Below are 22,348 nucleotides of genomic sequence, written 5' to 3'. Positions count from 1 at the left end.
AGAAAAGTTAGAGGATTACATCATAGGGCAGGTTTGACAAATATTTCAAAAGCAAAGTTTAAGACTATTTACTTAGCACTGCATATAACACATTTATCTTGTTTAAAACGATTCCCCAACTCTAGTCCATGGTTTGGTTGCACAAATTGTGAATGAGCACATGAATTTCCATTTCTGCATGTGTGGGATTAGGTTGCATGTGTTTTCATCCCCCTCTGCCACCATGGCCAGCTGCTACCACTGCCAGTCCTCGGAGCTGGAAAAGTTGCTGACCACTGGCTTAAAATATTTGGTATATGATTAAAAATTCAGTCTAAAAATAATGCTTAATTTTTTCACTTTAATATTAGGCTCTTTAAAACTGTTACATTACTTGCCCAATGAAAAATTATCCATTTTTGGTAGTATGAAGGATGCTTTCATTGTAGAGAAATCGTTATGAGATTATGGAGGGAAAATAACCCTATCCTTATAATATTCTTTGTCCAAAGATGCAACCCTGTTTACTACACTAATCAAATGCTTAAATCCTGACAAAAAACCTGAACGGTTTTGTCTTGATTTTTTCTATTGAATATTTACATTGATTTTTCAAATAGTTGCAAATTCTGTGTCCAGCTGTTAATGCCCCACACTATTGCTTTTGCAATGTTCTTTGTGCATTTTTTGTAAGTTTATAATAAATATCTAGTCATAACAAGTTGAAATTTTCTCCTGGAACTCCTTTATATAATATTATATCAGATTGCATATCTTGCATATATGCACATCAAGTAGGCATCTGTATAAATGATCTTGAGAGTGAGTAGGTAGGTGGGGAGAAACTGCCTCTACTCTCACTAGTAACAGACATTTAAAGCAGAAGAAATTATCTAAGTGTTGCTTAGATTAGACTTTTCGCATTCATGGTTGTTGCCTTAGTGTTTGCTTATTATTCTTACCATAAAGAACAGTAAGTATTTAGGTGTTCATTGTTGTAAAGGAAGATTAGACTGCTCAGAAAAGCATCAAGTTTTGCAGAAAAAAGATATAAGGACTATCTTCCTGAATATAATAAAGTCAGAATGTGTTCAACATCACAAGATTTTGAACATCATTAAAGTGGATGGTAGAATAATTATAAAGGAACTAGAATTGGAATGGAATATCCTAAAAGGAATAATAGCTATATAAAAAGCTATGTATTGCAATTTTTGTTGTAAATTTCACTGGTGTTTGTGATTTTTTTTTCAAATCTCATTTCTACTATGGCACTTATTAAAATATTGTTAGAGGGTAAGATCTAATGCCACACTAAGGAAACCACAGCTATTTTCCTTAGTGCCAATATTCTTCAAGCACCTACCTTATTATAGTCATAGTAACTCTACTTTTAAAACATTTTAATATGTATAATTTTATTTTCATTTCCTTTAGTTCCAAATGCAAACTTGTATATTCAGCTAAATGCACTGCAGTTCACTTTGGACGAGAGAAGTATTCTTTGGCTAAATCAATTTGTATTGGATATGAAACAGAGTCTCAGTCAGTTTATGGCCATGTACAAGTTAAATGACAATTCAAAATCAGAAGAACATGTTGATGTTCGAGTTGATGGATTAATGATAAAGGTACAGTTTGCAAAAGCATAACACAACATTGCTAAATGTTTGTTTCCTATATAGAATGATGTATGACAACAGTCCTTGTTTTGAAACTTTGAAACCATGGAGCCATTTTTAAATGACAGATCATGGACAATGTGCCAGTATTTGCCTTGGTTTCTAACTTTTATAAAACCTTTCAGATTTTTAAATTTTCAAATTTCTAACATACCTGAAAGAACCTGCATGTTTTTGAATATATTTCTCAGTATAACACTGATACCATATAATATTTCCAGTGTCTGTGATTGTATATTATAGATAAGATTGATTATTAACTTTTCATAAAAGGTTCTAATAGTTGTGGGAGAATACACAACTTTTAAGTTCAATGTTTATAAATTAATGGTAATTTATAAATTAATCAGTCTTCATGCTATGGAATTGGAAGTTTTAAACTTTCCCCACTCATAAAGAACTTCTAAGCTTCTAGCTTCTAAGTATTAAAGCAACAATATAAATGCCTGGGGAAAACAAATCAAATAGCTGGACTGTTTGAACCTAAAAAGAATGACAGTATAATAGACATATCAGAAAAGAAACATTCTGAGAATCAGTAATGTATCTGTAGCTATGGAGATCAATTTATAAATATAGCATATTGGAGATAGTAGTTGTTTGATAGTCAAGGGTATATGGATTCCTTGGGCATAGAAAACTTTAAAAGGAATAGATTCCTCTGCAGAATTACAGCAAGCTGAGATTTATTATTGCTTTGATTTTAAAATCGTAAAATGGGGGAAGTTATAAGTAATCAAAGTATAATAATAAAAGCAGTAAGATGAAAAAGAACAAAACATTTAAATAAATGAAAATACTTGTGTAAACAAAAAGTATTTAACTAGGTACTAAAAATGCAGTGATAGTAGCACTCGTGTTTACATGAGAAGTTCCATAATTGGAGACTGCAAGAGAGAGGACTCACTGCTATGCAATGTATCCAAGCTATTTTAAAAAATACTTTCTGACCATATTAAACATGGACTGGATATTATAGCCAGAGGTGGTCCTTCAACTATTTGATACCACTCAGGGTTTTAAAGAGAGGCAGATCCAGCTTATTTAGACTTAGGCCAGATCCACAGTTTCTGTTTGCCCCATAATCAATTTGTCATTCACCCTATCCTGAGTGTAAGAACAATGCTTCACCTAGTCCAGGGATTGGCAACCCACGACTATGGAGCTGCATGTGGCTCTTTGACTTCTCTGCTGTGGCTCCCTGCCGAACCAGTAAATTTCTTCTGAAGTTCAGCAAACAGGCTGATCCCACTACTGGCTGGCCCTGCCCCTCCCCCCTCCCCGTCACTCCTCGCCCAGCCTGAAAAGGTAAGAGCAAAAATGGGGATGAAGAAGCGGCCGGGACTGATTCTCTGGTGCCTCATCTCTTGTTGGGTCTAATACATGCTTCTTCCAGCCCTTGTTGGTGCTGAGCGTGCCTCAGTTGCTCGGGGAGATGTGCAACTTGCTCTTTGCTCTGAGATTCTGGCCTGACCCGGCTGCAGCCTTGCTTAGATGAGGGCTGGCAGGATGGGAGGAGGAGATGACAGAAAGGAGGACGGGCCCTTAGCGCCCATCTGTGGCTTTAAACCTTGCATGGGGGACATTTGTCGCCTGGAGAATGCTTTTCAATCAACGCTGCCAGTGGCCTACTCCACTGGAGGAGTAAAGAAGCTCAGGTCAGTGGGAAGCGGGACTGGCCCTGCCGAACCTTGCAAGCCCAATCTGCGGATCAGGCTTGGAGAAAGCTGGAATGCCCTCGCCAAAGATGCTCGCCCATCAGCCAGTTAACCTGCCCACCCCGTGTGCCTTTGCTGCACTTGGGCCAAGCCCAACCACTCACTTGAGAGTCTCCCCGCTAGTGGGTGCCCTCCTGGCCAGGGCATCACAAGTAGAGGAGAATGGTTGTCTTCAGGGAAGGCTCCACCGCAGCTTGCGCTCATTCCTCAGCCAGCCTGGATTTCTGAAAGTTGCCAAGAAGAAAGAAAAGGAGTAGCAAAGGGGCCCAATGAGACTTTACCAGATCAGCGCAGCCTTGCAAGAGAGAGAGAAAAGAGACAGAGAGAGAGACAGGGGGGGAGAGAAAGAGAGGAGAGTGAGAGGAGGAGGAGAGAGAGAGAGACAGGAGATAGAGTAGAGAGAGAGGAGAGAAATAGAAATAGAGAAAGGGAGAGGTAGGAAGAGACAGAGAAAGAGGCAGAGAGAGAGAGAGAGAGACATAGAAAGGTGAACAACACACCTGAGGCCAGGTGTGGCAAGAGATTGTGGGAGAAGAGGGGTGAGGCAGGGCCAGGAGGGGCAAATTAACAACCGGTTCTCTTCCCTAATGATCGCTGGGTAGACATGGCTGGGGGGAGGAGTCATGTGACTGGGTGGGACTGAGTGGTGTTGAGTTGGCCACGCCCATTCAGTCACATTGGTTGTTAAATTATTGGCTTCCGGTGTTTTCTTATCTGAGAGAAATGGGTCCAAATGGTTCTTTGAGTGTTTAAAGTTACAGACTCCTGACCTAGTCCAAGCCTTCTGCAAATACACTCCCCACCTCTGTTTTGAAAAGTACTTCAGAAATATTGTTTTACCTTAGAAGCCTTGTTAAAACATTATGAGTATTTAATTAACTGTGCTTTATTCCTATTTAGTGACATCTGCAACTCCAATTGCCTGTAGTGCTTGACTTGTCCATTGTTTCTGGTTGCTGATGATTTTTTTCACGATGAGTTGCTATGGTCTTAGCTAGTCAGCAGCTTCCCTTTTTTTTCTTCCAATTGATGCAATGGCTCATAAACATCATGGAGTCTAGTATATTCATTCCATTCCATTCTGAGCGCAATCTTATATTTCCTAGCCATCCTCTTTCTTTCTTACACTTTCTTACACTTCCATTGTTCTGCAATAGTTCTCCCTCCTTAATGTTTGAACAATGTTACAAAGTATCAATGAATAGTACTTCCTCGCTTCCTTGAATTTCAGCTATCAGTTCTTTATTGACACAAAATTTCTACCCACCACTGTGAAAGAAAGGAACAATTTGTTCCCTCTACTTTAACAATGGTAGCTTTGAAGCTATGGTGTAGTAACTTCAAAGGAGAAACATGGGAAAGATGTGTAAAGCCATTCATGTATGTATGTAGCCATTCATGTATCTAATGAGAAACAAATGAATAGGAAGTAGTAAGAAAGTTGCAATATTTAAAAGGAGAAGGCAGGAACTTGTAACACCATCAACACATAAGCCAGGTAGCAAGCGTTGCCTTCCCTATATATAGCCCAGCAACAAGGATAGTTTTCCCTTCTTGGATGGAAAGAGCAGGATAGTAGAATGATCAATCAGATACTGTGGTATCACCATACCTCTCTTCTCTAGATGGGAATTTTTAAATCCAGTTTTCAGGAACAGGTGGAGAAACATGGGAGACAATCAGTATAGGTTTCCAGGTAGAATTGCTACTAAAGGAAATGAGTAGCCAATATAGTTCCTTCAGAATGGATATGTTATTCAATTTGACTACATTATTCACAGTACTAGCTGTTGTAGTCTGAACTAACTCACACATTATCTTTAAGGCTTTCTTATATACTGCTTAAACTAACCTAGTTAGAAAGTTACTAGAGTATAAACCACAATAGCGAGCTTTTTCCACAGTGGTCCCTATTCTATGGAACATTCTTCTTTTGGAGATTAGAATGGCACTAGCCCTGTTAGCCAGTGCCTAAGATGCTGAATGTGTTAAGGGCACCATTTCTTGGCTGTCTTGTTAAGTGGCCAAATATCTTAGCTGCTGTGTTTTTTAAATTTGGATGTTTCTGCTAGTTTTTATTGTTTTAAAATGTTCTTAGTATTTTAATAGTTTTGAAGAAAGAGTCATTGACTGAGATAAGCAGCTATAAAAATTCAGTGAATTAATGTTGTGCAACTATACTCATTAGCAAATTCATCTTTTCCTTTGCGTCATCAATTTGATACTCATTTATATTATACTTTAGACTTAAGCCCAAATCTACTACCAGACATTTAGACTACTATTTTCCTCATTCTCTTGTTCAGCTGTTTCAGGGATTGTACAAGCCACATTTTGGAGAGCTACATATATTAATAACTTTTATCTGTATTGATCAAATACTCCTTGGACAATTTACTTTTCTTTCTTGTTCCTAACATTTGAAGAATATTTATTCAATGAATCCTGTTTGATCTTCACATATGGTTTTCTAACCAAGTTTACTTTTTTATCATTGTAGCTCATCATTCCTTCTGAAAGGAAGCAAAACCATAGAGATGATCCATATGCAATTTCCATTCAAAGTTCTGAAATGATTGCTACAAATGCTAGACATTCAGCATACTGTAGACACTCTGATTTGGAAGCAGCATTCCAAAACTTCAAAGACTCTACATTCTTCAGTAGAACTTTCACAGAGTTTCCCAAATCTTCTGACTGTTTTAATCTTTTGCATCCCATTTTTGAAAGGCATGCCCATGAACAAGATACAAAACTGCACGATATCTATAAAGGTATTATTATTCCTCAACTGAATAAATGTGCACTCAAAACCTCAGCTGCGTCAGATGTTTGGGCAGTGCATTTTTCTCAATTTTGGATGGACTATGAAGGAATGAAGAGTGGGAAAGGACGGCCAATAAGTTTTGTGGATTCATTCCCACTTACAGTTTGGATTTGTCAACCTATGAGATATGAACAGTCACACAAAGAGCCTTTTTGCAATCAGGACTCTCTCAACATTCTGAAAAGTGAGTCTTGTGACCTTGCTGATCGCCTACAGCATAAAAAACGTCTGAAAGAGTATTATAGTACTGAGATGGAAGCTTTCCCCAGTGGTAGTGAAAATTTGTGCTCCTCTAAAAACACTTCAGGATCTCAGTCTGCATATGTTGCAGACATTCATGTTTTACTTCATATTCAAAAACATGTAAGCATGCAGATAAATCATTACCAATATCTTTTCTTACTTTACCTACAAGATTCCCTTGCGTTACTCCTGGACAACTTGATGAAGGATGTAGAGACTGTGACAGGGAACCCAGCAAAAGAGGCAAATGCCTGTATTGGGATCTTATTGAAAAGTGCTGACATAGCTTTGTTGCTTCATCCACTAGTGCAAGGAAGCATATGCAACCCTCCTGTTTTAGAACAAGGCGGTCCAGGGACATCAGATCTCTTACCCATGGAAAACAGAGAAGCTTATGAATCAGAAAGCAAGCTAGTTTCTACTTCTACTACACAGATGAACAATTTAGATACTAATGTTGTAAGCAATTGTGGGTCTCTGAATACTAATCTTAATCTTCTGATAGATCCAGTTTTAAAATCAAATAGTGACATGAATTTGCCAAGTGAAAGTTCATTTTTGAATGATACAGCAGAAAAACTTTGGAGGAAAGTGAATGAAGAAAGCAATAGTGGGCTTTTCAGTCATAGTGATTCAGAAGAAATTTGTGAATTACTAAGTGACAATTCCTTTCCAAGAGAACTGGCTGATATGTCAAATTGCAGAGAAGACAATATCAAAATACTGATGGGCAAGGAAGAAGAGAAAAGCGGTTTCTCAAATAACAAAAGTAAAGCAGAATGCTCAACTGTTAAAGTCATAGAAACTGAAACAGATTCTGTGGGACAGTCTGAGAAGTTTGAAAATGGCAAAGAAAAATCGAACACAGCAAAAATGCTTGCATTTCAGTCTTCATTAAGGTACAGAAAATATTCTATAAATTAACATGGTTTAGGTCCTGGACAGTAGAGTAAAATTAGAGGGATTAAAGGTGTTCTGAGCCTTTAGATTACTTGTTGATACTACAAAGCTGGAAGCTGGCTGTCAAGTTTTTAATATGTTTTAATATATTGCATTGCATCTGTTCTGTATTATAGTCATAATTTACCTGTTAAATCCTGTTTTCCATATATTTCTTTTGGCAGCAGCTAGCATATCTATAGGAATGCTCCATGTAGTTCTGAATGATACAATATATTGAAACAATAATCAGTATGCAGCTGGAGCTAGAGAAAAGTCCCTTGTGGTTGAAATGAATCAGAAGGCATCATTTTTTCATACTCCTACCTATTACATTCTTATGTTACAAATTCATTTATAAATGGTGGCGGTTGTGAATATTGCATGGATTTCCTACAATACTTACTTTAGGAAATTTATGAAAAATGCAGTTGCCTGCTAGATAAAGGATTTTATCCGGGATCACTTAAAACAAAATCACAAATCTATCATCTTTTAATATGTACATATATTGGTTCTAAATATAGGATTGTAATATGACTACTGAATGCCAGTGTGAATATATTATTTGGTATAATTACTACTTGTGATTTCAGAATATATTTTCATCAATATTTCTTTCAGAATATATTTCCATCAACATTTCTTTTAATTACATATTTTAAAGGATTTTATTTATTTTGTAATTTTCTCTACTTTAAGTAATGGTTTCCTAATATCTTTATATCAAAAAGTGGAAAGCCTAAGGAATCGTGCCAGTCCAATCTCCCTGCATTCTCTGTTTCTTATAAGAACATGAAGAAAAGTCCATCACAAGCCTCCTTGGATACCATTTCTACTGATAGTATCTTCTTTGAGGAGCACTACTTGGAAAGTGATGGAAGTGACAGCCAAAGCTTTTTGGAAAAAGGTGTACAAACTTTCTGACACACTTTTGAATATAATCAATACTACCTCTTTTCTTCACAAGTACAAGAACTAACTTTATTTCATGCTTTAAAAATATTTTATAGATTTCAGATGTATCCTTTTCGCTTACATAAACAAATTACCATAATTAGAAAATATGATATATTGATAGCTCTTTCATTTGTTTGATTGGTTTAATATATCACCAGAGAGTCAGAGTTTCAGATAACTGCCAGTATGATTGCAAGTCAGCTGAAATTCATCCATAGCATATTCATCATTGATGAATTTTAATTATAGTTAAATGGGGATTGTAAATTCTTATACACACACACATACTATTATTAAGCATGAAATTGTGTTTTGCATTGAGCATATTTACTATAATTTGCAAAGTTATGGGTACTTTTTTATTTACTGTTACATTTTCAAAATTTAAAAACTTTAGAGAAGTTTTAAATAAAATGCAAGAAAGAATTCAAACAATCAGGTTTCTTTGAAGCTTTATAGTAGGAATCTGCATCCTACTTTGGTTAAACTTTGTGCTGAATATTCCTGTCTATCTGCAGTCTCTCTGTCTATCAACTAACTAGATCACAATGTATCCTTTTTATCTCTTCGTCCCATTTTAAATAGCAAAATTTAATCAACAGTTTATTTTATGTAGTTTGATGTGCAACTAGATTAAGCTACCTTAAATGTTTGCATGTGAATATTCAATCTTTATTCACAAAACATCTCTTTTTTCATAATGTGAATATGCCAGCTATCTTATCCAATAAACCAGTGGAAAATATACCTGATGAAGGCACAGAGAATGAAAATTATGGTGAATCATCTCCAGATGTCCTCAGTGCCATTTCAGAGTGTACTCAGGATGCTAGTGAAGAAATGGTAATACTCCAAAAATAAAGAACACTTTTAGATATCTAAACAACTTTTTGGAAAACTAAAATACTTCTTTTAATTGTAGAATTTGGGGAGGGGGGTTAATGCATAGCCTTGATTTAAAAAATGGTGCTTGCGAAACAAAAATGCAATACAGTTTACTATTTTACTGTTGTCATAAAAGTTAAATAAACTCAAGACTCTACTAGATGATTAGAGTTTCAAAATGCTTCACTAACCAAAAATAGAATAAAATGTTGTCTTGTTCAACTATAATTTTCAGGAAATCGCACCTGAAACCTTAAATCCCTAGAGAAGAGGAAGTAATGGGGCTAGCAGATTTAATTAGTTAACAAACAGTCCCCTGTGTTTTCTCCAGACAAGATGGATATCTTTGGTTGGTAGAAGGACTATTTGGAAAAATGGCTTATATGGGGCAGTTGAAGAGTTACAGTGGTGCTTTAAAGTTTGTGAACCCTTTTTGATTTTCAATGTTCCTGCATAAATATACTTAAAATAATCATCTGTTGTCCACCCATGTTCTAAAAGTAGATAAAGAGAATCCAATTAAAACAAAGGACCACATTACATTTATTCACATTACATCCCATTACATTTATTCATTTATTTATTGAGCAAAATGATCCAAAGCTACGTATTTGTGTGTCGGCACAAGTATGTGAGCCTTTGTTTTTAATGATTGATGTGCCCTGCTTGAGCAACATTTTTGACATCTTTTGATCAATCCTACATATAGACTTGGAGGAATTTTAGTTGATTCTTCTTTATAGAACAGCTTCAGTTCAAGGAGGTTGTTGGACTTCCTCTTGTGGATTACTCACTCCAGGTCCTTCCACAACAACATTTCTATAGGATTAAAGTCAGTCAGGACTCTGACTTGATTGTTCCAAAACATTAACTTTTTCCTACTTTAACTAATCTTTGGTGGCAATACTTATGTGTTTTGGGTCATTGTAAGATAGTCAGCAGAACTTTCTAGGGACCATATTTAAACCCTGGATTTCCATTACAGGTAATCATCGATTTATGACCACAATTGAAGCCAACATTTCTGTTGCTAAGCAAGGCAGTAGTTAAAGGAGTTTTGGCCCATTTTAGATTAGATTAGATTCAACTTTATTGTCCTTGCACATGAACACAGGCAATGAAATGCAGTTAGCATCTAACCAGAAGTGCAAAACAACAATGAAGTATGTGTATATAAAATATATAACTATATATGAATATACAGAACATCTATGAATATACAGAATATATGTCTATGGAAGGAATATATACGACTGTACAGAATGTTTATGAACATATTGAATATAAGTATAATGCACAGAGTTTATACAAGATATATATTATCGGGGAAATATCGGTGTGTATGTGGGGATAGACGAGTTGAGGAGTTCAGTAAGGAGACCGCTGTAAGTAGAAGCTGTTCCTTAGCCTGCTCGTCTTGGACTGCAGGCACGTGAACCTCTTCCCAGATGGAAGAAGGGTAAACAGTTTATGGGCTGGATGGGAGGAGTCCTTAACGATGGCTGTGGGCTTTTTGCAGACATCGTTTCCTCTGAATGTCCACAATGGCAGGAAGTGGGATCCCTATAATGCGTTGGGCAGTTTTCACCACCCTCTGTAATGCCTTCCTTTCTTTAATGGTGCAATTTCCATACCAGACTGAGATACAGCTGCTTAGGATGCTCTCGACTGCACAGCGTTAGAATTTGATCGGAATAGTTGGGGAAAGGTGATTCGTCCTCAGTAATCTCAGAAAGAAGAGGCGCTGGTGACCTTTCTCGATAAGGCTGGTGGTGTTGATCTGCCAAGACAGATCCTCAGAGAGGTGGATCCCCAGGAACTTGAAGCCTTTCTTGTCACAGTTGTTAGATGAATGACTGCAGTTGTTAAGTTAGTATTTCAGTTGTAAAGTGAATCTGGATTTCCCATTGACTTTGGTTGTCAAAAGATTTCAAAAGGTGATCACATGACCCCAAGGCACTGCCACTGTCATAAATATGAGCAAGTTACCAAGGGTCTGAATTTGATCATATGACCATGGGAATGCTGCAACAGTCATGAGAAAAATGACCATAAACCACTTTTTTCAGTGCCGTTGTAACTTTGATCACAGAACGAAAGGTTGTAAGTAGAGGACTACCCATATTAAATGGTTGTCTAGCTTCTCGGAAGTCTTTTTTTGCATCTGAAAACTTTTCCAGCTGCATTGATTCTGTCTGAGGTACTATATTGCCTGTATCCAATGTTTTTACAGGAGGTCATTAAGATGTATTACACATCTATACTTAGATATATACTTGTAATTTGATGAATATATAATTAGCATATTTGATTTAGCAAAGCATATTCTCAGTCTTTAGTAGCTAGAAATACTAAAAATCTAAGCAAATGTGAAAAAACAGACTACAGTGGTTGCTATTAGCTTCTATAATAATACTGCTAACTTAGATCAGATATAAACAACTTTATTTAGCAGTATGCAGAATATTTTGAGATCAAAAGTTTTGCCTAAAACCCCCCAAAATTGTCTCAAGCTATTTCACCCATCCTATAAAGTATTTTGAAGCATTTATGGAATGGTAGGAACAATGCATGTTAAACTTGAAACAATTGTTTTTTAACCCAAAATGAAGTATTTCAAAGTAGAAACATTTTAAATGTGAAACAATGTGTACATCCCTGATTCACAGAGTGAGCAGCAAAATAAAGCTGCTAAATTATACTAAGTATTTGAAAAAGAAAAAAAATCTGTCTGAATCTTAATAAATTATCTGCATTTTTTGTTTTGTTGACAGATGTCAGTGGTAGTTTTTAAAATATTTGGTATTAATGGTGAAATTGACATCAGAGGTGAAGACACAGAAGTATGCCTTCAGATAAATCATGCTTTACCAAATCAGCTGGGCAATATCAGTGTTCGACATTATCTCTGCAACCGAACAGCAGGTAAGAAATAACATAAAAGGGCACTAACAATATTTTCACTTTAATAACAGTATCTTGAACAACTGCTCTTTTTGTTAATGGATTATGAAAACTACATTGTCATGTTGGACACATATAGTTTAGAGGGCTATAAATATGTGTATGTTCTTTTAAAAAAAAAAATCGAACCTGATAGTAATGCTTTTTTAAAAAACTTCAGCAATTGAAACAACCACTCATCTTGTTGAGCACTTGTATCAGATGTATATAGTTGATATTGTAACAATGCAAGTTATTTGTCACCATAGAAAAAGGAAGAGCAGATTCTAAAACTAACAGATATAGAGTGCCCTGATTTTCCAAAAGAGACAAGACCTGTTTTCTCTATGCTGAAAAAAATTCAAGGAAATTGATAGGAGTTTTGCAGCCATTGATTGCCCCATCTCTCCCTCCTCCCCTCTTTCTCTACACATACTCACACATACTCCTCATTTGAAAGTACAGTTCTTGCTGGAATTTTTGCATTATAATCTTCTTGTTTGAATTAATTGCTTTAATCTAGATTGCCTAGAGGGAAGCTTGACAGTATTATTGTCAATACTTAATACTATTCAATACATCTTAACATGAAGAGATTCTATGGAGTTTGTAATATCAGCATTGGGACAAATGACTTAAGCATATAAAAATGCATGAAAGTATGAGAGGAAGAACACTTTCTATAAGGGTTAACCATTTCTACTTTTAATGTAAAATTATGGAGGCACTACTTATCAAAATGTAGATCCCTTTATTTGGTCTGCTTTTATATCATATTAAATATATATTGATTCGGAGACTTCTAATGATGTCGCGTCATGGCAGTGCAGGAGAACTTCGCTCTGATCTCCTGCATCAGGGTTTTTACCTTGGATAGCCGTTCGTGGTGTGGTTTGATCCTGGAGGGATCACCAAAGTGAGGAGAGACTCTTGGAGTCCAATCGGGAGTTGCGATCCCAAAGCGGCGATGAAGAGAGCCCGAAGTCCAGGGTGAAAGAAGTCAGTCTGTCGTGGGGAGACCCGAGGATGCGACGAGCCATCAGTAAAGGAAGCAGTGAGGAGATAGCAAACTGAGATTGGGCAAGATATCGGTAATAAAAACACTTTTTGGATTACAACTGGAGTACTGTTTGAAGAAGAACTGCTTGTATTATTGATATCCAGAGTGAAAAGGGTGAAGGTGGAAAGTGGCGGCAGTGATCTAGTTTCCTACCCCCAACTCTGGGAAATAGTGGAAATACAACTTTAAAAAGAAAACTGAGAAGGAGAGGCAAGTGTATATTGCTGGAAAGAGCCTTCTGTTATTAACTGTTTGAAGCGAGATCGCTGAAAACATTCTGTTTGAGAAAGGGATTTGGACAGAACTTTGAGAAAGTCTTGAGGAGTGATGGTGCAAACTCTGGAGGTGACCATTGAGAGTGGCAAACGTCGGTAAATTGTATCAACGTAACTGGAGTGACAAATAGAACTGAGAACGGAACGGAATCCCTTCTACTGAGGTTCCTATTTTTCCTTTTGAATTTATTGGACTTGGATAGTTTATCTCATATTTATTTACTTTATATACTCAAATAATAAAAGATTAATATTGATTGGTTATTTTATATAGAAATTTATTTGGAAAGTGATATTTAATTTCTCTGTTTTGTATCTTGCCCCCTTTTCCCTTTCTCTCTCTCATATATACACTGCTCAAAAAAATAAAGGGAACACTTCAACAACACAATGTAACTCCAAGTCAGTCACACTTCTTTGAAATCAAACTGTCCACTTAGGTAGCAACACTGATTGACAATCAATTTCACATGCTGTTATGCAAATGAAATAGACAACAGGTGGAAAGCATAGGCAGTTAGCAAGACATCCCCAATAAAGGAGTGGTTCTACAGGTGGTGACCACAGACCACTTCTCAGTTCCTATGCTTTCTGGCTGATGGTTTGGTCACTTTTGAATGCTGGTGGTGCTTTCACTCTAGTGGTAGCATGAGACGGAGTCTACAACCCACACAAGTGTCTCAGGTAGTGCAGCTCATCCAGGATGGCACATCAATGCGAGCTGTGGCAAGAAGGTTTGCTGTGTCTGTCAGTGTAGTGTCCAGAGCATGGAGGCGCTACCAGGAGACAGGCCAGTACATCAGGAGACGTGGAGGAGGCTGTAGGAGGGCAACAACCCAGCATCAGGACCGTGACCTCTGCCTTTGTGCAAGGAGGGACAGGAGGAGCACTGCCAGAGCCCTGCAAAATGACCTCCAGCGAGCCACAAATGTGCTTGTGGCTGCTCAAACGGTCAGAAACAGACTCCATGAGGATGGTATGAGGGCCCGATGTCCACAGGTGGGGGTTGTGCTTACAGCCCAACACCGTGCAGGATATTTGGCATTTGCCAGAGAATACCAAGATTGGCAAATTCGCCACTGGCACCCTGTGCTTTTCACAGATGAAAGCAGGTTCACGCTGAGCACATGTGACAGACGTGACAGGGTCTGGAGACGCCATGTAAAATGGTTTGCTGCCTGTAACAACCTCCAGCATGACTGGTTTTGCAATGGGTCAGTAATGGTGTGGGGTGGCATTTCTTAAGGGAGCCGCACAGCCCTCCATGTGCTTGCTAGAGGTAGCCTGACTGCCATTAGGTACCGAGATGAGATCCTCAGACCTCTTGTGAGACCATATGCTGGTGCGGTTGGCCCTGGGTTCCTCCTAATGCAAGACAGTGCTTGACCTCATGTGGCTGGAGTGTGTCAGCAGTTCCTGCAGGATGAAGGCATTGATGCTATGGACTGGCCCGCCTGTTCCCCAGACCTGAATCCAATTGAGCACATCTGGGACATGTCTCGCTCCATCCACCAATGCCACATTGCACCACACACTGTCCAGGAGTTGGGTGATGCTTTAGTCCAGATGTGGGAGGAGTTCCCTCAGGACACCATCCGCCACCTGATCAGGAGCATGCCCACATATTGTAGGGAGGTCATACAGGCATGTGGAGGCCACACACACTACTGAGTCTCATTTTGACTGGTTTTAAGGACATTACATCAAAGTTGGATCAGCCTGTAGTGTTTTTTTCCACTTTAATTTTGAGTGTAACTCCAAATCCAGACCTCCATGGGTTGCTAAATTTGATTTCCATTGATAATTTTTGTGTGATTTTGTTGTCAGCACATTCAACTATGTAATGAACAAAGTATTTAATAAGAATATTTCATTCATTCAGATCTAGGATGTCTTATTTTTGTGTTCTCTTTATTTTTTTGAGCAGTGTATTTGATTTAAGGTAGACTAATGAACTCAGTATATTGATCAGTATACTGACAATTTAAACAACTGCTCTTTCTTTCTCTTTCTTATCCTCTCTCTTTGTTGGATATTGTGGACTATTAAGATTTAAGAATTGTCAATTTGAATTTTGAATTTGTTTAGAAGAGCAATAGATGAAGTACTATAACAAACGTAAATATTTGCATCTGGCTATAATATTGTAGGATACTTACTTATTTGATTAACCTGATTAACTATTAGATTATTTGAGACTTGACATCAAACCACATTTATTAAGATTTATTAACATGCTAATTTATTTCTAATTGAGAAGCTAGACTAATAACGACTGATTTGCTTTTAAAAGATTGAGTGTATAGTTGATTAACTGGCAATTTTTAAAACTAGCAGTGACAAGAAATTAATTTAATTAATTAAATAACAATAGAAATTTCTAATTAATTAATAGAGGAAAATTAAAAGTCTTAAATTATTGATAAAGTTGATGGTAGTTGGTAACTCGATCCGGGATAATATAACTAGAATAGTGGATGAACAGTACAAAATTATTAAAGATATGACAAGTTAGCACTACCTCTATCACGAAAACTGGGAGAAAATCTGTACCAACAATATCACTACCCAGTCCCACGACATCGGCCCAACGAACGATTGAAGGGATGTTGGCCCGGGAGAAGCCCAACACTTCAACTGGCACCCGATTGGTTCAAGCTCCCTTGTTGGCAATTCAAGGAACAATGTTGGCACTACAGGAGTCAATATCAAAAAACTGTACTGAAAGTAGAGCCAATAGAGAAACAATGAAAACAGAATTAAAGAATGAAATAGGGGAAATGAAAATTGAAATCATGAACTTGGATGGAAAAATAGGCCAGATTCAGGAACCCATTAGGTTAAATGAAGAAAAGATTAGAATAATGGAAGAACAAGCCAACCAAATGGAGAAGAAATTAGAACATATGAAACAAAAAATTACAGACCAGAACAAAGAAATGGAAGAGACCTTGATCCATCTCGAGATGGACAGAGCCTCCTACTACCTCAGATTTCAAAATGTTGAGGAAGATAGAGAAGAAAATGTAGCACTGGTAATGGCTGAAAAACTAGCGGAATTCTTACAAAGAGATAAAAATGAGATAGTAAATGAATTGGATGATGTGTACAGATTTCACACAAGCTATGCGAGGCGGCACAGACTTCCTCAGGAAGTTCATATCAGGCTTGCTAGGAGGCGAGTTAAGGATATAATTTACAGGATCTCAATGGAAGAAACAATAAAGTATAAAGGTAGAGAAGTGATTGTGCTGAAACAGGTGCCAAGAAGAATCTGTGAGCAGAGGAAGGATTATCGATTCTTCACTAACTATCTTAACTTAAAAAAGCATTTCTTTTAGATGGATCACTCCAGACGGTAACATGGAAGGAGAAGAGAGTGAAAATAGACAGTTTAACCAAGGCACAAGACTTTTTTGAACAAATAGGAGGAACAGAAGAGGAATTGAGTAGCAGAGACAAGCCCGAGACTTCAAGCCAAGAAGAATCACAACCTAAAACTAGAGGAGGGAGAGAGAGTAAGAGAAGGAAAGAGGTGAAGAAATAGCTGCCTGAAAAGAGATAGGAGTGAGAACTAGGAGTCAAACAACAACTAGAACTAACGAGGGATAGAAGTAAGAGGGTAAATGGAAAGAGGAATGAAACTAATATCTATGAATATCAATGGATTAAATGACCCATCTAATAGGAAGATAATATTTTTTAAATTAGAGAAACAGAGAGCTGATATAATTTGTCTCCAAGAGGCTCATATTAAAATACAGGATCAGAGACACTTACAAAATAAAAAATTGGGGAAAATATACATAATATTGGCAGAAGTAAAAAAAAGAGTTGTACTATACATTAAAGAGGAAATAACTTCAAAACTGATCTATAATGATACAAAGGGGAGAATATTAATGGTAGAGGTGGTCATACAAAATAAAAACATGCTATTAATGGGGATATATGCCCCTAATTAAAATCAGAATGAATTTTATAAAATTTTATATGAGAAATTGGTAGAAATTGGCAACCCAAGAATTTGTATATTTGGAGATTACAATGCAATTACAAGTAACAGTCAAGACTATGCATGTGAACAAAAACATGAAAAAAAAGGAATATATTGCCCAAGAGATTTTTGAGATGGCCGAAGAATTAGAACTAGTGGATGCATGAAGGAAGTTGAACCCAGGGGTGACTCAGTTCACTTTCTACTCCAACCCGCATAAGTCATGGTCTAGACTAGGTATGGCATGGCTAAAAAGTGACTTATTTAAGGAGATTCAGAATATAAAGATTTTAACTGGGCAGATCACAAACTGTTACAGATAACTTGGAAAGATTGAACCCACAAGAAAAGCAGATGGACACTTAACTTGCAATTACTGAAAGAAAAAAGCTACATCCAAAAAATTAGGGAAGAATTAATTGGCTTCTTTAAATTTAATAACAGGATACCTCATTGCAGAATCTCTGGGACACAACGAAGGCGCATTTAAGGGGAATATCTATAGCATATACAGTAAATAGAAATAAAAAAGATGGGAAAAACAAAATACCCTAACAAAAAATTAGAAGATTTGGAAAATAGACAAATGGAAACTCCGGGAGATGAGCAAATTAGAAACGAGCTGGCACTAGCTAAGCATAAAATGAACATTTTAGACCAGGAGGAACTAATCAGGAAGCTACAATATACAAAACAAAATTATTTTGAACACACAAATAAACCTGGTAGGTGGCTAGCGTACCAATTGAAAAAAGAAAACCAAAAAAGAACGATATACCAATTAGAGGACAAAAATGGAATAATAGAGACTGATTTGGAAAAAAAGAAGATAATTGTAAGACAGTATTTTGAGAACTTATATAAGCAAGATACAGTCGACCTATACAAAATAGAAGAATATTTGAAAGAAGGAGCTTCATACCCATTACCAGAGGACAAAAAAGAGTTACTAAATAAAGAAATAACCTTGTGAATTAAAAGAGGCGATTAAAAAACCAAAAAGCAATAAAGCACCAGGCCCAGATGGATTCCCAAGTGAGTTATACAAAGAGATAGGAGAAATATTAGAAAATGTGTTGTGAGAGATTTGCAATGAGGTATTACTGGAAGCTAAAATTCCTGAATCATGGAAGGAAGCTTATATAACACTGATCGCCAAAGACGGTGCAGATGCCAATCAAATAATGAATTATAGACCAATATCCCTTCTAAATTCAGATTATAAAATCTTTATGACTGTAATGGCAAAAAGATTAAAGAAAGTGCTTAACGACAAATTTCACCCTGATCAAAATGGATTCCTTCCCATGAGGCAGATTAGGTATAATACGAGAACGATAATAGATATACTAGAATTTTATGAATTGCACCCAGGAAACCAAGTGGCCCTTGTTTTCCTGGGCGCGCAAAAGGCCTTTGATCATCTAAATTGGGATTTTATGAAGCATCAGATTAACTTGATGGAATTTGGTGGTAATTTTGCAAAAATGCTAAACTCAATTAATGCCACACAAAAGGAAAATGTATTGATAAATGGAGAAACTACTAAACCATTTGAGATAAAGAAGGGTGTCAGACAGGGATGCCCGATGTCACCCCTGCTTTTTATAACAATTCTAGAAACATTATTGGACAGAATTAGATTGAACAAAGAAATCAAGGGAACAAAAATTAAAAGTCAAGAGTATAAATTACTAGCTTTTGCTGCTGACATGGTATTTGTCATAGAATAACCAATAGATTCAGGACCAGTATTATTAAATGAAATAGACAAATTTGGCAGGATTAAAAATTAATAAGGAAAAGACTAAAATGCTATTTAAAAACCTAACAAATAGTAAAAAAAAAAACCTAGAGGAAATGATGGGATTACAAATTGTGAATAAGATTAAATATTTAGGCATTTGGTTAAGACCTAGAACATCAATTATACCAAATTATTAAAACAAATTGGGAAACAAAAAAATCTTAACACGATTTACAAATAGGATAGCACGCATTTTTGTGGAACCCAAATAGTAAAAATCATTCATATTTTTCCAGACACACTTTACGTAAATTTCTGATTAAAATTTGGACAGATATCAGAAGGAACCACTACACTAAAATTCTGAGGTGGTTTTCAACAATGGAGGTGATGTTCCTTCTTAACACGATGGATATTAGCAAAAAGCTCAAATACCACCAAATTCTAGACAATGAGGGAAAACTTAAATTGATTCAGGAATTAGAAACCCAAGAAATAGCTATTGACAACTGGTCCTACTTTCAAATAAGAATGAGATATAATAAGGATGTAAAAGAATATGGATTTGAAATAAAAGATACTCAATTAGATAAAATACTCCTGGGTCCGGAGAAAAATATGATATCTAAATTATACAATTACCTATTAGAATACAAATTGGCTGAGGAAATTGTGAAAGGACCAATGCTAGCCTGGGCAAAAAAAATTGGTTATAATATAGATTTGGACGACTGGGAGGAAATTTGGCAAAGGAACCTTACATTAACAAAATCAATATCATACAAGGAAAACTTATATAAAATGATATATAGATGGCATCTGGCACCCTCTAGATTAGCTAAAATATATCCAACAGCAAATCCAAGCTGTTGGAAATACAAAGAGAAATACGATACTTATTTTCATCTTTAGTGGATATGCCTGGAGATTAAGAAATATTGGACAAGGTTCCACTGTCATCTCTGCTGCTTGTGTTAACATTGGAAGTGTTGAATAGGAATATTAGAGAAGATAAAGAAATAAAAGGAATGAAAATCAAAAAGAAAGAATATAAATTGCAAGCCTTTGCAGATGACCTGGTATTCATATTAGAAGATCCATTGGAAACAACACCTAAATTAATAGAAAAAAATAGAAGAATATGGAAAAGTAGCAGGTTTGAAAATAAATAAAGATAAAACAAAGATATTAACAAATAATATGTTAGCAAGACGAAAGAAAGAGTTGGAAGAAGTTTTAGAAATACAGGTCACAAACAAGGTTAAGTATTTGGTGATATACATTACACCAAGATGTAGCACACTGAAGGAGGATAATTATCTTAAACTCAAACAGCAGATTGCGACAGATTTGACAAAATGGGGAAATTTACAATTATCATTGATTGGGAGAATATCTACAATTAAGATGAATGTATTGCCTAGAATTTTATATCTATTCCAGACAATTCCAATCCGACTAGGGAAAGAGTTTTTTGAAGACTTAAATAGAATTGTGTTGAAATATATCTGGCAGGACAAAAAAGCAAGAATAAAATTAAAACTGTTACAAGATGCAAGAATAAGAGGAGCGTTTGCCTTGCCCAATTGGGAGTTGTATTACCAGGCGACACGTTTGATGTGAGTAAAGGAATGGATAACATTAAGGAACAGTAGACTATTGACCTTAGAAGGGCATGACTTACTGTTGGGATGGCATGCTTTCCTTTGGTACAAGGGAACTAAAACACGGATATTTTAGAAGACATTACATCCAAGAGGCATTGGTTTTGAATTGGGAGAAGATAAAAAGACAATACTATTTAAAAATTCCATTATGGATATCTACCATTGAAGCTTTTTCTTATCCAATAATATACACTGCTCAAAAAATAAAGGGAACACTTAAACAACACCATGTAACTCCCAAGTCGGTCACACTTCTTTGAAATCAAACTGTCCACTTAGGTAGCAACACTGATTGACAATCAATTTCACATGCTGTTGTGCAAATGGAAAAGACAACAGGTGGAAAACATAGGCAGTTAGCAAGACATCCCCAATAAAGGAGTGGTTCTGCAGGTGGTGACCACAGACCACTTCTCAGTTCCTATGCTTTCTGGCTGATGGTTTGGTCACTTTTGAATGCTGGTGGTGCTTTCACTCTAGTGGTAGCATGAGACGGAGTCTACAACCCACACAAGTGTCTCAGGTAGTGCAGCTCATCCAGGATGGCATATAAATGCGAGCTGTGGCAAGAAGGTTTGCTGTGTCTGTCAGCGTAGTGTCCAGAACATGGAGGCACTACCAGGAGACAAGGCAGTACATCAGGAGACGTGGAGGAGGGCGTAGGAGGGCAACAACCCAGCATCAGGACCGCGACCTCTGCCTTTGTGCAAGGAGGGACAGGAGGAGCACTGCCAGAGCCCTGCAAAATGACGTCCAGCGGGCCACAAATGTGCATGTGGCTGTTCAAACGGTCAGAAACAGAAACATACCACCCATGAGGGTGGTATGAGGCCCAACATCCACAGGTGGGGGTTGTCCCTCAGGAGACCATCCATCACCTCATCAGGAGCATGCCCGGTGTTGTAGGGAGTTCATACAAGCATGTGGAGGCCACATACACTACTGAGTCTCATTTTGACTGGTTTTAAGGACATTACATCAAAGTTGGATCAGCCTGTAGTGTTTTTTTCCACTTTAATTTTGAGTGTAACTCCAAATCCAGACCTCCATGGGTTGCTAAATTTGATTTCCATTGATAATTTTTGTGTGATTTTGTTGTCAGCACATTCAACTATGTAATGAACAAAGTATTTAATATTTAATATTTCATTCATTCAGATTTAGGATGTCTTATTTTTGTGTTCCCTTTATTTTTTTGAGCAGTGTATAAAAAGGAACAAACAGATATGGTGATCTATTGAATGAAAAGGGTGAACTTAAATCTATGCAAGCGTTGGAAGAACAAGGTGTAAAAATGAATTGGTTTTCAGAAGGTATTTATGATACGGTGACTGATTTAGACAAAATTTTGATGGGTACCGAGGAAAAGGTAATTAAAAAACTTTATGGACACTTACTAGAATTTAAATTGGAGGAGGAACAAGTT

At 36.7% G+C, this 22,348-nt stretch overlaps 1 protein-coding gene across 2 annotated transcripts in view; it reads left to right on the top strand.

The window, feature by feature from the left end:
* Window positions 1–22,348, top strand: part of BLTP3B (bridge-like lipid transfer protein family member 3B) — a 72,201-nt gene that overhangs the window by 36,234 nt on the left and 13,619 nt on the right. The window contains exons 13-18 of one of the 2 annotated variants that reach the window (XM_087934650.1): window positions 1,417–1,610; window positions 5,880–7,348; window positions 8,123–8,298; window positions 9,064–9,191; window positions 12,008–12,158; window positions 13,054–13,185. In XM_087934650.1, the coding sequence (XP_087790776.1) occupies window positions 1,417–1,610; window positions 5,880–7,348; window positions 8,123–8,298; window positions 9,064–9,191; window positions 12,008–12,158; window positions 13,054–13,073 (2,138 nt within the window). In that variant the 3' untranslated portion in view covers window positions 13,074–13,185. Of the gene's footprint in view, window positions 1–1,416; window positions 1,611–5,879; window positions 7,349–8,122; window positions 8,299–9,063; window positions 9,192–12,007; window positions 12,159–13,053; window positions 13,186–22,348 lie in introns of those variants that run through there. The other variant, XM_026698036.2, reaches the window with a different exon arrangement.

The sequence above is a fragment of the Pseudonaja textilis genome, chromosome 5 (assembly GCF_049901715.1).
Source record: "Pseudonaja textilis isolate UNSWEBS1 chromosome 5, rPseTex1.2, whole genome shotgun sequence".
Lineage (NCBI taxonomy): Eukaryota > Metazoa > Chordata > Lepidosauria > Squamata > Elapidae > Pseudonaja > Pseudonaja textilis.
The sequence above is the reverse complement of the archived record's forward strand: the minus strand, read 5'-3'. Positions and strand labels throughout refer to the sequence as shown.